Below are 15,507 nucleotides of genomic sequence, written 5' to 3'. Positions count from 1 at the left end.
GCCTCTGCTGCTTGTTTAACTTGTTGAAGCTAAAGGAAAAGGCACGTGGAGGTTTCCCCCTTTCCGCTAAGAGGAATCACTTGGTAGCTAGTCTGACATTTACAGACTCATTAGTGATTAGCAAATAGCATCAACTTTCTGAAATATTTACTACCTTAGTTTCCCCTTCTGTGAACACATATTTATTTTTCTGTATGAATTTCTTTTAATGGCTGAATGACATTTCATATTATTATACATGCGTAGAACAGCCTAAAGTGACATTGGGAACATTTTATCATTTTCTTCTTTAATATAATGTCCTGGAGAAATCATTCTTTGTGTGTGTCTCTGGTAATTTCCTTAGAATTAATTCCCTAAAGTATTGGGGAGTTCACAGTAGGAACAGAGTGTTGAAATGAACTTTAAGAAAGGTGATGCCAGTTTAGACTCCTACCACCCCTGAGCACCTGCCTCACTGAACCTACACTGCCCTGGGAATCAGAAACCCCATCACGGGATCGCAGTGCCTGAACCACCATGTTTCCAGTTACCACGGAAGGCCAACATTTAAAAATATTTCAAGTCATTGTTCTTCATGGGTGAGCTCTCTCTCCAGACTTTCTATTTTTCTACTTATTTAAAATGAATCTTAAATTTTTAAAAATTTATTTTAAAAACAAATTTAAGACATAAAATTTGAACGTTTATGGGTACTATGTGATGTTCCAATACACGTATATATTGTGTGATATCTAATTTATTTTTAAATTTTATTTTTAAAAGTTATTCATTCATTCATTCATTCGAAAGGCAAGAGTGACACAGAGAGAGGGAGAGTGAGACAAAGAAAGAGATCTTCTATTCGCTGGCTCATTCCCCAAATGAACACAATAGCCGGGCTGAACCAGGCTGAACCAGGCTGGAGCCAGGAGCCAGGAACCCTGTCTGGGTCTCCTGCATAGGTGGCAAGGACACAACTACTCAAACCACCACCTGATGCTTCCCAGGTGCATTGGCAGAGTGGTGGATGGTGGATGGGACGTGAAGCAGCAGGGACTTGAACCACCTCTTCAGTATGGGATGAAGGTGTCCTAAGTGGTGGCTTAACCCTCTATACCATACATAACCAATAATATATACTTTTAGAGGCTGGCATCGTGGTGCAGTGAGCTACGATGCCACCTGCAATACCAGCATCCCATACCAGAGCACCAGTTCAAGTTCCAGTTGCTCTGCACCCAGTCCAGCTTCCCACTAATGAATGTACCTGGAAACTCTGTGGATGATGGCCCAACTGCTTGGGGCCCTGCCACTCTGTGGAAGGCCAGCACAGAGCTCCAGGCTCCTGGCATGCAGAAGGACCAGCCCGGGCCACTGTGCTCATTTGGGAGTGAAATTAGGATGGCATCTCTCTCTCTCTCTCTTAAACAAACTAAACTTTAAAGATACATTTTTAAAATAATCATTTTTCCTACTTTGCCATCTGCTTTTTATTTTTAAATTTTTATTTCAAATGCACTGAGACAGAGAGACACAGACTTATCGAGATCTTCCATTTGCTAGTTCATTCCTCAAATACCTGTAACAGTCTGGGCTGGGCAGGGAAAAGCAAGGAGCCTGGAACTGGGTCTCCCACCCCGGGGGAAAGGTCCACACTCTTGAGCCACCAGTTGCAGCCTCACAGGCTACTCATCAGCAGGAAGCTAGTATCAGGAGCACAGCTGAGGTGCGAACCCAGTCGCTCCAATGTTTCACTCCAATATGGGACATGGACATCCCATGTCATGTCTTCACTGCTATGCCAAATGCCTGCCCCAACTTTATTTTTAAACCCCTAAATTTTTTTTTAGATGGGGATAAATAGCTTCTCTGTCATCTATTTTCAGTTTCCATTGGTGGCATCCTGCTAATTTTGACAACTTTATATGCTTTAATAACAGGCAAGACAAATCTTCCATTATTATTCCTTCTTCTAAATTCTTCTTGGCTATTCTTGTTCATTTACTCAAAGTGAATCAAGAGACAGGATGACATGGACAAGAGGCTCTGGACCCGACACTGTGTCCTTGCCCTGCCACCACTTCAGGCAGTCTCCTGGAGTTACCAATGCCATCAGAGACACAGACACACACATAAAAGGGCTGGTACTGATTATCTGATGGTCATTCAGATGATTCCTAGTATGTACACGTTGAGTTTATTTTTAGATTAGCATCAAAATGCAAAATCTAAAAGCTTTGTAATTTCTGATTATACCCTGGAGACCGTGGATCCTGTTTTTGAGAAAAGCTAGTGTAGAGGTGGGAAGGAAGTGAAGTTCCAGTGTGGTCCCAACAAACTCGGAGACATAAACACACATCACCTGCCCCGCTGCTCTGCGATTCCTCCACCCTCTCCCCTTTCCCACCTCACAGGGTTTGCATCTGCTGCTCCTTCTTCATGAAAATCCTTTTCCTACACATGTTCACAGCCATCTCCTTCAGGTCTTTAATCACATTCACCTTCTCAGGGAGTCTTCTCTCTGGCCATCCTTTCTAAAACTTCAACTTGTCCCTGCAAATCAGTCCCGGATCCCAACCCTTCTACTTCCCCCTCCCTCCTCTCTTCCACTTGTTAGCAGCTTATTATTTAACCTGATATGCAAAACACATCCATATCGTTATGTATAACATTATTTAATATATCTTATGAGAGTACTTCAAAAAGTCATAGAAAATGGGTATCATGAAAAACTACGCATTTCAAAAATTTTTAGCACAAAAATAAACATTCTTAAATTCCACATTCCATGATTTTTTTAAGTACTCGTGCACATAGTTTATTTATTTTTTAAGGATTTATTTTTTGGGGCCAGTGCTGTGGCGCAATGGGTTAAGCTGCCACCTGTGATGCCAGCATCCCATATAGGTGCCAGCTGGACTCCTGGCTGCTGCACTTCCAATCCAGCTCCCTGCTAATGCACCTGGGAAAGTGGCGGAGGATGGCTCAAGTGCTTGGGCCCCTGCACCCATGTAGGAGACCTGGAAGAAGCTCCTGGCTCCTGGCTTCAGCCTGGCCCAGTCCCAGACGATACAGCCTTTTGGGGAGTGAACCAGTGGAAGATCTCTATCGTTCCCTTCTCTCCGTAAACTGCCTTTCAAATAAATAAACCAATTGGTGGAAAAACACTTTCTAGGTAAATAAAGGTTATTTAGCATAACATCTTAGTATTAATTTCTAGCCTTACTACAAAGAATGTGGCCTCTTTAGATTCTACTTTTTGAAACTTATCAAGGTATTATTTGTGGCTCAAGGACCATCTTTCCACCAAACAGCGCACAAATATTTAAAATGAATTTATATTCCGGAAAGTACAAAAGTTGTAGTCTATGTTCTGTTAATGTCTCCCTTGATTTCAAACAGTTTTGCTGTATACACTTTAATGACATCTAACTTAACTCATAATGCTAAGGATTACATTTTGGGAAGGGCATCTGGTGCAGCAGGTAAGCTGATTATTATCATGTCATCATGCTGTTTCAGAGACTGGGGTCGAGATCTGGCTACACTGGTTCTGATCTAGCTTCCTGCTAAGGAGCACCCTGGAAGGCAGCAAATGATAGTTCACATACTTGGGTCACTGTCACTCAGGGGGAGACCTGGATTGCCTTCTGGGCTCCTGTCTTCAGTTGTAGCCTAACCCTGGCTGTTGTGGACATTTCGGGAGCGAACCAGCAGATGGAGCCACCAGTTGCAGCCTCACAGGCTACTCATCAGCAGGAAGCTAGTATCTTTTTTTCTTTCTTATCTTTTACAATAATTTGATTTTTTTTCTTTCTTATCTTTTACAATAATTTGATTTTACCATGTTTCTTGTGAAGAAATAGTTTTGCTATCTGAAACTCAGTCTTTACAGTATTCAATGTTTATTACGGTCATTTTATCCTAATTGTCATTACTTCGATGGATGGTATTACATTTGTAATTTGGTTTCCTACATTTTTTTGGCTGTTTCCTTGATTTTTCTCTCCATCTGCTGCTACACAAACTGTTCTCTTTGCTTATTTTCTTTACTTCAATTATTTAAACCTGTGATTCCATTTATGAGAGGTTTCTTTCAGTTTTAATAAGCTTACTAGAACCAATTTTTATTTTACTGGCAAGGCCCAGAATGAAATGATACCTACTGATGTATATCACATGGATTAGAAATTTATTACGATTTGAGGTATTAATTCCAACTGGCATCTCCTAGTAATTCGAGTCAACTACAGAATATAAGCAAATGTCTTCTACTGCCTATGCAGAGGTAAGATGGTAACACTGGACCCATGACTACCTGGCTGGACCATCACAGGTGTCCGGATAATCGCTTTCCCTAGTGTTGACTGCTGCAGTGGGGTCCTGATCACCGTCATTCCGGGGCGGATCTGAGGCCCTGTGATTACCTATAAATGACATAAAGGGCAATCAAGAAAATGTTTTTAAAACACTAAAAGCCAACGTCCTTAGGAATACAAGATCTTTCAACACTTCATATTGATAAAAATATCCTCAAAAATGACAAGTGCCTGGACATTTCATTTTAAATTCTATTGAAGAGACAAAATTTAATTCAATTCAAATGAGGTCATATGAAATCTCTTGCCACTGGTACCAAGCACAGCCGGCAGACTCAAAGAAAGGCGCGAGACTCGGCAGGGCTCTGCTCTGTAACTACCTGTCACAGGAAAATGCTGAGACCTATCTTCTCTAAGCTCCAACCCACACCAGTTACCGAGAGAATATAAGACACAAGATCGGAAACCAAATGCTCTTTCATACTGTTGAAGGGAGCATGTTATTTTCAGTTTTACTGGCAGGGTCAGAAAATTTTCAAAACTGTTCAAAAACCATTTCCATCTACCAGTACCAATGAAATGATGCATCTAATATGTACACATAGCGGCTGAAAACAAACCAATTCTAGGAAGAGACTGTATTTTTGACTTTACTTCTTAGCTAGGCTGAACAACACCATCCTTAGGTGGTTTTTATGCCAAATAATTTTCTAGAAAGCAATTATTATTCATAAAGTATATGTACTAACTAAATATTAAAACTGGTATTTCATGTATCATTTTTAGTTATCATAAATATAACAAATACATCTTTTCACAATCTGTACTTTGTCACTGATTAAGTAGAAGGTGAGGGAAAGCCAGCTGGAAGGGGCCGCTTCCAAAGTCCACAACCCGCCGTGCACGCGAGAGGCTGCAGGAGGAAAGGCGCGCGCGAAGGGCTCTTACCTGGGACGTGCCCGTGGCTCCCGCAGAGCCGGAGGTGTTGGGCCTGATGGTGACGGTGGCTGCCCGGGGCTGGAACGAAGTGAAGGTCTGTTGACTCGCCCCCGTGCTCGACGGGATGATACCCAGGACCTTCTGCTGCACTTGAACAACGCCTTAAAAAAGCCAAAAGCACAAAGACCAAAAAAAAAGAGATGAAGAAATGGTTAGCAACGGCGCCTCGATGAAAAGCATGAGTGCTGCTCGGTTGCTGAGGAGGGACCACGCGTGGCAGGGTTGTATAGCGGGCTACACAGAATGCGAGGTCCGAGACTGAGGTCAGTGGGGGGAATGAAGAATAATGGCAACAGTATGATCTGGCAAATGTGAGTTGAAACTCTTCTCTTCCCTTACCTCCTGGTGTTGCCGGCACATTTACAGCGACAATCTTGCTGTTTGCAGGAAGTGGCAGTTTGGTAATTACTTTTCCTGCCATAGTGACGGGACTGCCTGTAATTTGGAACGTCTGACCTGTGCTGGCAATGGTTGGAGCAGATGTGGCAGCTGTGCTGGTGGCTAATGGGGTATAAGACATTTAATAAGCTTTAGATTTAAAAGAACCAGCAACATACTGACTTCCAGGAAGGGCACCAATGCATGAAACGTGGCTCAGTTTGAATTTCTAATCAACACATGCCTCTCCACGTAGAAAGTGAACTGTGTGAGTGTGGAGAGTGAAATCATGTAAGAGAGCAGTTTTGCTAATGTAATCCTATGGATCTTATCTGTAACACACCGACTGTTACAGCTTCTCTGCACAATCCGCTGCAGAAGAAAGATAACCCCTAAGGAAGTGTTTCAGTTCAGCAGGTAAAGGACCGGACATTCCTTCTCCTGAGTGGAAGCGATCGGTTTACGTAACCACAGGTGTGTACCTGAATTAGACTGGCCTTGCTTAACCCAGGTAGCAAAGGTCTGATGGAAGTTCTTGTTCTGCTGGAATGTTACAGTAGCTGGAGATCCAACCTTAGTAGTCAGTACCATTTTAGTTCCAGTGGTGACTGAGCCACTTATGGGAGCCACCATGACTTTCTGGGCTGGAGAGATGGTACTGGTCGTACTGTTTGCTGGGGAAGTGCTGGCAGCAGCAATGACGGTAGGTTTCTGCTGCTCCAAACGTTTCTAAGAAAGTCGGAGATAAGAAGGAGTGAACCAACATAGTTTGAAATAAAAAAAACAACCATTCTGCTAAATTCTAGTGTCTATTTCTCCCACCCTAAGAAACCCTAAATTTCTGATATTTTACTTCTTTTTTTTTTTTAAAGATTTATTTATTTATTTGAAAGTCAGAGTTACACAGAGAGAGGAGGAGAGACAGAGGGAGAAAGGTCTTCCATCTGCTGGTTCACTCCCTAGATGGCTTGCAACGGCTGGAGCTGCGCCAATCTGAAGCCAGGAGCCAGGAGCTTTTTCCAGGTCTCCCACGCAGGTGCGGGGGCCCAAGGACTTGGGCCATCTTCTACTGATTTCCCAGGCCATAGCAGAAAGCTGGACTGGAAGTGGAGCAACCGGGTCTCGAACCGGTGCCCATATGGGATGCCAGCACTTCAGGCCAGGACGTTAACCCGCTGCGCCACAGTGCCAGCCCCCTCTGATATTTTACTTCTGGAAAGAAACTATGCCCATAGAAATTTACCCTTGAATTTATTAATGTCTTCACAAAGGCAGAATTTTCATGTCTCTACATCACATGTATTTCATTAAAAGTACTACACTGTTCACATTAGAGAATTAAAAATTATCCCACTTTTCCAGTCTGCATAAATACCAACGTGTCCAGAATGAAAATAAATGGGGGGACTCTTCCTGCAGCCAGGAAGAAGTGATGCGCAGCAGTGAGAACTAAAGCAGAGAGCACGTGACGGCAGCTGCGAGGTCTGGCTCCTGTCATGTTCATTTACGCAACGACAAACGCACGTCAGCCTCTACTGTCACAAGTCCAGGTGGCACCCACCCCTGTGATCCAGCAGGCGGAAAGTCATGAAAACATTTTCTGGAGCTCAGACACTGTTCTGTTCAAACTTTTTTTTAACAGGCAGAGTGGACAGTGAGAGAGACAGAGAGAGAGAGAAAGGTCTTCCTTTGCCGTTGGTTCACCTTCCAATGGCTGCCACGGCCGGCGCACCGCGCTGATCCGATGGCAGGAGCCAGGTGCTTCTCCTGGTCTCCCATGGGGTGCAGGGCCCAAGCACTTGGGCCATCCTCCACTGCCTTCCCGGGCCACAGCAGAGAGCTGGCCTGGAAGAGGGGCAACCGGGACAGAATCTGGCGCCCCGACCGGGACTAGAACCCGGTGTGCCGGCGCCGCAAGGTGGAGGATTAACCTAGTGAGCCGCGGCACCGGCCCCTGGTTCAAACATTTTTACAGAAAGACTATCTTATATAGAGTGGTACAGTCAGACCTTCACAACTACAGAGTTAAAGATAGTTCTTGGGAGCCGGCACTGTGCCGCAGTGGGTTAAAGTCCCAGCCTGAAGTGCCGGCATCCCATATGGGCACCGGTTCTACTCCCAGCTGCTACTCTTCCGATCCAGCTCTCAGATGGCTGATTTGAACAGATACTTGTGTTTAGAGATAAATTTCCCATGACAAATAAAAATCACAGAATCTAAAAGTGCTATTTTCTTGGGGTGACTGCTGTGGCGCTTGGGACACCCACAAGCCATACTGGAGTGTCACTCTGAACTGTGATTGCTCTACTTCCACACAGCTTCCTGCTCATTCATCTGGGAAGATAGCAGATGACAGCTCCAGTGCTTGAGGTTTGCCACCAACATGGAGACCTGGATGGAGTTCACGGCACGTGCTATTGGCCTGGCTCAGTCCTGGCCTTTTCTGCTATTTGGAGAGTGAACGAGCACACAGATCTCTCTCGTCTGTCTCTAGTCTTTCAAGTAAATAAATAAATGAATCTTTAAAAAATAAATAAATAAAAGTGCTATTCTCTTGACCTTTGATGTACCTGAAGACAAGGACCTAAGGGAAACTAAAAGAATCACAAGGAGGCCAGTGTGTGACACAGTGGATTAAGCTGTGGGCTGTGACGCTGGCATCTCCTATGAGCACCAGTTTGAGTCCTGGCTGTTCCACTTCCAATCCAGGTCCCTAGGAATGCAGCAAAAGATGGCCCAAGTGTTTGGGCCCCTACTACCTATGTGGGAGACCCAGGTGAAGCTCCTGGCTCCTGGCTTCAGCCTGTGGCCACTTGGGGAGTGAATCAGTGGGTGGAAGATCTCTTTCTCTGTAACTCTGCCTTTCAAATACATACATAAATAAATCAATCCTAAAAAAATTTTGTAAGAATTTTAAAGTGTTTATAAAATGTGAAATGATTAGTCTGAAATGAATACTGTGATTTATATGTGATTTATAAAGTTATTTATAACTATGTTAATAAGTTATGTTAATAACTACATCTATATCCTTAAAGTTCTTAGTCTCAAGGTGGTTTCAAACTTTGATACTCTCTTCTTAGTAAATATTTGGGCTCCAAATACTCAGACACACACATACATTATTTACTATATGGGAATGCTAAGAAGCTATTAGCAACTTGAGGACCAGTAATTACAACAAACTCAGAGTTTTAATACAATTGCTTTTTGCATAAAAGGGAGATTTTATAGATTAGAATATTGCAGGAAAAAGTTACTTATAAAAACTACTCATAGAATTATGAAGATAATAAATAGAAATCTTATTTTAAATTCCTCCAAATACACACATTGTTTCTGTAAAACCACAGCCTGATGTATCACAGGTATTTGTAAGTAATGAGATTATATGCAAGAGTACTCCTAAAAGTTCATGGAAAATGGAATCAAAAGATACTTTATTTTGTTGCAAAAAAAAAATACTGAAATCCATGAAATGTTTTCCTAAAATGCCTTTTCCATGAGCTTTTTCCAGACTACTTCTATGTGAGATCCACTTTTAAAACTCCACTTGAATATACAATACTGTACTTCCGGTGTGCAGGAATTTGGCCTCGCTGCGACCCCCCCCCACCTGCTGGGGAGCCCACTCTACTGCCGCAGGGCAGCCTCCACCTGGGCCTGGAAGTCCTCCCGGGCCTTCCGTTCACTGACCTTAGCCTGCTGCTCAACTGCTTGTGCTTTCTCTTTCTCCACTCTGTAGGAAAGAAGGAGGAACCATCAGCGACGACCCTCTCAGACATCTGACGACCGACTTACGTGAAATCTAGTTGACTTTCACCTCATACAAAAGTACGCCACGACTTCAATTTAAAAATCAAACACTTAAAAGATAATCAGAGACTACATTACAAAATAGAATTTTAATTTATTAATTTATTTATTTATTTATTTTTGACAGGCAGAGTGGACAGTGAGAGAGAGAGACAGAGAGAAAGGTCTTCCTTTGCCGTTGGTTCACCCTCCAATGGCCGGCGCGGCCGGTGCGGCCGGCACACCGCGCTGATCCGATGGCAGGAGCCAGGAGCCAGGTGCTTTTCCTGGTCTCCCATGGGGTGCAGGGCCCAAGCACCTGGGCCATCCTCCACTGCACTCCCTGGCCACAGCAGAGAGCTGGCCTGGAAGAGGGGCAACCGGGACAGAATCCGGCACCCCGACCGGGACTAGAGCCCGGTGTGCCGGCGCCGCTAGGCTGAGGATTAGCCTAGTGAGCCGCGGCGCCGGCCAAAATAGAATTTTAAAACACTGTATATGACAGTACTTACAATCAAAAAGTAGAATAAAATTAAGTAGAACATAACAAGCTTTTCAAGTATTAATTCTTTAATTCTGAAGTGATAAACTCTTCCAACACCTGACAGGTGTTAACTATTTCCTTACCTCTCAGCAAAGGCCCTGATCTCCCATAACTCCAACTCTTCCTCTGCCACCCAGGTTTCAATAATGACAGGGCCTGTTTGCTTGGGTGTCTCTGGTCTCTTTGGCCGCAATGCACTAGACCGAAGCCCTTTCCTCTGAGGTGTAGGTGTTTCTTTGAAAAAAGAAAATAAAAGTATCTTAAGCAATATAGCTTCTATAACAAGAGTACCTTTGGCATCTCCTCTCATATCACAAAAAGCAGTAGTTGGCAAACGGTTTCTTCTTAAAGGGCCACATGGTACAAATACTCAAGACTCTGCAGGCCAGAGAGTCTGCTGCAGCTCCTCAACTTTGCCTTTGTATGGTGCAAGGGGCCAAAGACAACACCTACGTGAGCAACGTGGCTGTGTTCTCATCAAACTATTTACACAAGCAGGCAGTCAGCACGGCTCATGGGCCATGCTTGGCCAACCTCCGAGCCCAGGCACGCCCTGTCCCCCCTGCTGGGACACTGCGAGCCCCTCCCTCAGCCACCTGCCAGCACTCAGCCTTCAGATCCTAACCTGGACACAACTTCCTTCCCAAGCCCAGCACACTGCACTCGTGGTGAGTTTGACATCCTTGTCATGTACAAATTGACAAGATGTACCTTCCCTTGACAAAGTTACCAAGAAAAGCAAAGATTAAGATAAACAAAATTGCCTAATGGTAAGATTTTAAAAAATCGAGGAGGCTGAAGTCCTGTCAGGAACACCTCCCACCTGCCTGTCTACTCCCCTGCCAGGCCGCACTGTTCGCATGACGTTCACCCTCTCTTAGGACAATGCTGCCCTAACAGTGTTCCTTTCCAAGAGGCCACTTTTAGCCATCTATTCTCCAAGATGAGCTTTAAAGTTAGTGTAACAAGTTCCAAAGGTCAAACAATTTTACATTTAAAATTTAAGTACATTGGGGAGAAATTTTATAAAATAATATGTTTTTTAAGGCCATTTTTTTTTTTTTTTGACAGGCAGAGTGGACAGTGAGAGAGAGAGACAGAGAGAAAGGTCTTCCTTTTTGCCATTGGTTCACCCTCCAATGGCCGCCGCGGCCGGCGCGCTGCGGCCAGCGCGCCGCGCTAATCCGATGGCAGGAGCCAGGAGCCAGGAGCCAGGAGCCAGGTGCTTTTCCTGGTCTCCCATGGGGTGCAGGGCCCAAGCACCTGGGCCATCCTCCACTGCACTCCCGGGCCACAGCAGAGAGCTGGCCTGGAAGAGGGGCAACCGGGACAGAATCCGGCGCCCTGACCGGGACTAGAACCCGGTGTGCCGGCGCCGCAAGGCGGAGGATTAGCCTAGTGAGCTGCAGTGCCGAAGGCCATCATTTTTAAAAACACATTTCTTAATAGATTTTTTCTAAAAACTTTAAAGTAATCACTGTCTGTAAAACTTCAATCTGGACACTTCAAATAACTCTTTTTGGCATTAGTCACTTTTCATTCTCATGAGTTTCCTAGGCGTTCAGAATTATCTACAAGATACTGTTAGCATGCTTCTTTTCAGATATGTACCACTTACAAATCTTTCCTATCTTACTGCAAGGCATTCACACATAATGATATCAGAATTCTATTATCTTTTTTTTTTTTTTTTTGCTTCCTGAAAAACAGGGGCTGAGTCTCATTCTTCTACATATTTGCTGCCTACTGCCTCTTAGCTAGCTGCTCTACCAATGTTTCCACAGTACTTTTTCTGACTCCTAGAGTATATGTACCCTGAGCACTCAAGTATTTCACAACAGCCTTACACTTAGGGCTCTGCACCAGGTGCCGGACCCAGAAGACTCTGGAGAACGCAGGGAGCTGCCCTTGGAGCTGATGGTCTGGCATCAGTCTGCACCCCGCATCTTCACTGCACCTGTGCTAAGGCATCAATGTGGGCATCATGGAGTCTTGATGTCTGTTACTTAAATGTCTTGTATTAAATACAGGAGTCAGAAGTAAAAAATGTCTTTTTCAAAAGCTGAATAAATAATTAAGGAAATAATTATAATCAAATTTCAACTCACAAAGTTTATGACTAACAGGTTAATAATGAAAGCGTCCAATTCTTTGCATTCCTTACCTTTGGGTGCTTCAGGAACTCCAATGGGGCAAATGATTTTCCTGACACAATATTCAGACCGAATGCCATACGGACCAACATCTCGCCTCTTAATTATTTCTGTTGTTGTGATTTCAGTTTCAGAAGTTTCTATGGTGATTTAAGTCACATAGTATTAATAACCACCTAAAATTCTCAGAGACTAGAAAGTACATATGCTATCTGGTGCTTCTGCAAGGAAATGCGACTGATTAATCGATGACAACAAGATTATTGTTAGACTGCCATAGTGAACTTACAGAGGGAAAACTTCTACACCGAACAAAACACTACTGTAGTGTACAGCTTTGCTCCTGGTGGCAAGTACAGGGTTCCAGATGTCTTAGTTTAAATGACTTACATTTGGGGCCAGCGTTGTGGTACAGCGGGTTAATTGCCTGCAACACCAGCATCCCATGTGAGCACCAGTTCAAATCCCAGCTCCTCTACTTCTGATTCAGTTCCTTGCTATTGTACCCGGGAAAGCAGTGGAAGCGGGCAAAAGTGCTTGGGTCCCTGTCACCTATGGGGGAAACCCAGATGGATTTCCAGGCTCCTGGCTTCAGCTGTGCCCAGCCCTGGCTGTTGCAGCCATTTGGAGAATGAACCAGAGGACAGAAGATCTCTGACTTTCAAATAAATAAAATAAATAGTCAAAATTATTAACTTCATTGTGGACTTGCATTCCACAACAATAAATATCTGTTTAAACTTCAGGCTGCTTCATGTACGAGGGAATCAATCATTTATGAAATCTGAATACCCCCTGGGAACCCCAGGATTTTATAGCATGTGAATGTGTTTTCACAAAACAAGCACTTTATTTTCACAAACAGAAATGCTTACAAATTAAGTGAATGGTTAGGTGATTTTCTTTGAAGCTTAAATTAGAAAATAACTCCCCCTACCTGTCCGGGTAGTCCCTCCCCCTGGAGGAGCCTTGGCTGCCATGTCATCCCATCTCAAGCTTGCCCACAGTAACCGTAACATCAGGCTCACTCCAGCTAAGGACTTCACAGTCTGAAGTCTATACCTGAAAGAAAAATCCAAGTAAAACCAGATGTGTACACATACACACATACACACACACACACACACACACAAACACATGTTCTGCTAAACTGAATGCTATGTTTCTTGTCCTTATTATGACTTTAGCACCTATAATACAGTTCTCTAAGACTCTGGCATTATATGCTGACAAACAAAATTTTTTTGTTCTTAGGCATAACATGCATGTAACAGCTTAAAACAGATCTACAGTCACTTCAAATGCCATATAAATTTGTATTTGTAAAGTGAGCATATTGCATGGTAAGGGGTTGATAAGGTAACAAGCTTTTAAAGTTTTATAAATCTAACCTAATTCCAAAGCACCTCTTAGAAAAATTAAGGATGGCAAATACAGAAAAACGATTGTGTTACTAAACATGATAGAGGAGTTTTGAAGTATACAATCTTGACTGATTCATTTTTTGCTGATAACAAAACCTGAAAATGTTTAAATTTTCTCAAAAAGCTCAGCAAAACCAAAGACATCTTGCAAAAGTAACAAGACTTTTCCAAATGGATAGAAAGTTTTGTATGCAAATGGTGGCTCTTCAAAACACGAACTACTAGATGATGAACATTGCTAATACTAATGATACTTCCAAACATTAGTGTGGTTTTAGAATCTTACAGTGAATAATAAAACATTATTAGAAAAAGGACAACACTATATTAGTGACTAGTCAGGAGACAAGGGAATCTCTCTGCATTCTCACTTTTCCCCTAAGCATTGTGTATGAAAAGTTAACAAACATTTTTAATGTTCTTTTAAAAGTAACACTACAAGCATATTTCAAAGTGAATGTTTTCCAACTGCAATGAATATCATGCCCTAAACAGAACTGGCCATAAAATATTTTGCTATCAATTCTCTATCAGGGTCTTTGTGTAATTACTTTGTTGACATTTTCACATTACTTAAATGAACATTGTGGCTGACTGCAGGGCACAAAAAGCCTGTAAGATGAAAATGATTTGTCCCACTATCAGAGGTCAGAGGTCAAGCTTAGACAATGCTGCATTTGAAAGGTCGTGCTTTCCCCTGTATAACTGAGGTGACACAGGGAAAGCTCTGGCCAAAGTTACTGCAGCTTCTTAGTAACTTCCCACCTGCACCGGTGACACCGGTATTTTCTTCTTGGTGCTCCTTCCCTATGAATCCTTTGACTTGGACAGAACACCTCTAAACTTTGAGAGGAGAGGTTAACGAGTGCAGGGATGCCCTGAAATGGGAGGTGGGCGAGCGTCTGTCACTTTCAGACCACATCCACAGAAACTCTTAGGCGACTCTGGTCTCAGGGGGAAAGCAAACGAACATTTGTTTGGAAAGAAAGGTTTGTTCTCATTCCTCCTCTTCCCCCCAATCACTCCTCATGTGACAATAAAGCATTCCTGTTTCAAAATGGAACTACCACGAGGGAAGGAACACACACGTCCTGGATTATCAGCCTGCACATTCATTCATCTACTCAGAAAATACTTCTATGAGCTGGACTCTGTGAAAGGATCTGGGAACACAGACTGTCTCTGTTCTACAGGGTTGGTGGGGGGAAGGGAGAGACATCTGATTTGGCTTAGGGGTGGGGATCAGACCTCTGCTGGAGTTTCAAAGGATAAGTGAGGGGTATGGAGTGGCAGAGCGCGGCCAAGGGCACACATACACTCACGAGGAAAGCGTGCAGGAGCACACACTGCCCACAGAAACCGCATCGGGGCTGCTGGGCTGGAGGGAAGGGGTGTAAGGGCGCAGGAGGAGACGAGGCTGGCATGAGAGAGGAAGGCGGAAGACAGGTATGCTGCAGCAGACTGAAGGTGTAAAGAACGGCCAAGACTATGTATTTTAAAGCCTCCGAGGTTTTATCCAGCATTAGATGGGTTTTAGAGGGAAGTACTTCTCCTAGGTGTGATCCACAGCTGACAAGTGCCTCCTCCTTCCCTCCCTGCAGTAGTCCGCACGTCCGTCAGCTCACTCAGAACATTCACAGGATGCGCTGGCATTGTGGATGACAACCACCACTTCTGAGATAATGGAACACAGATCCAGGGCCTGGGGGAAAGGGCCTAAGGGAATGGACAACTTGGAGAGGAATGAGGCTCAACTGCATCTGTGACACAAGGTTTCACTTTTCCTATATTGCTCAGCATTAAGACTAAGTGAAAAAGGATCTTAGGTGCACCTCTGGCATTCCTAGCGCCTACTCGAAGCTACAGATGTATTTCATTCAAGTGTTAGTATAAAAACACATTTCACATGCACG

At 43.7% G+C, this 15,507-nt stretch overlaps 1 protein-coding gene across 43 annotated transcripts in view; it reads right to left on the bottom strand.

Annotated features, from left to right (window-relative positions):
- BPTF (bromodomain PHD finger transcription factor) overlaps nucleotides 1-15,507 on the bottom strand; it is a 132,233-nt gene that overhangs the window by 28,094 nt on the left and 88,632 nt on the right. For 27 of the 43 annotated variants that reach the window (XR_016223513.1, XR_016223508.1, XR_016223507.1 and 24 more), the window contains 8 exons: nucleotides 13,108-13,232; nucleotides 12,182-12,310; nucleotides 10,101-10,251; nucleotides 9,375-9,417; nucleotides 6,161-6,407; nucleotides 5,640-5,801; nucleotides 5,250-5,401; nucleotides 4,301-4,409 (listed from right to left, as the gene is read on the bottom strand). Coding sequence is in view for 33 of the 43 variants with exons in the window: in XM_070060434.2 (XP_069916535.2) it covers nucleotides 4,301-4,409; nucleotides 5,250-5,401; nucleotides 5,640-5,801; nucleotides 6,161-6,407; nucleotides 9,375-9,417; nucleotides 10,101-10,251; nucleotides 12,182-12,310; nucleotides 13,108-13,232 (1,118 nt within the window). In the remaining 10 variants the exon portion in view is untranslated. Of the gene's footprint in view, nucleotides 1-4,300; nucleotides 4,410-5,249; nucleotides 5,402-5,639; nucleotides 5,802-6,160; nucleotides 6,408-9,374; nucleotides 9,418-10,100; nucleotides 10,252-12,181; nucleotides 12,311-13,107; nucleotides 13,233-15,507 lie in introns of those variants that run through there. The other 16 variants (XR_016223514.1, XM_070060438.2, XM_008271728.5 and 13 more) reach the window with 2 other exon arrangements.

The sequence above is a fragment of the Oryctolagus cuniculus genome, chromosome 17 (genome assembly GCF_051225735.1).
Source record: "Oryctolagus cuniculus isolate XC-2025 breed Fujian yellow rabbit chromosome 17, ASM5122573v1, whole genome shotgun sequence".
Taxonomy (NCBI): domain Eukaryota; kingdom Metazoa; phylum Chordata; class Mammalia; order Lagomorpha; family Leporidae; genus Oryctolagus; species Oryctolagus cuniculus.
This window is presented reverse-complemented; position numbering and strand designations above follow the sequence as displayed.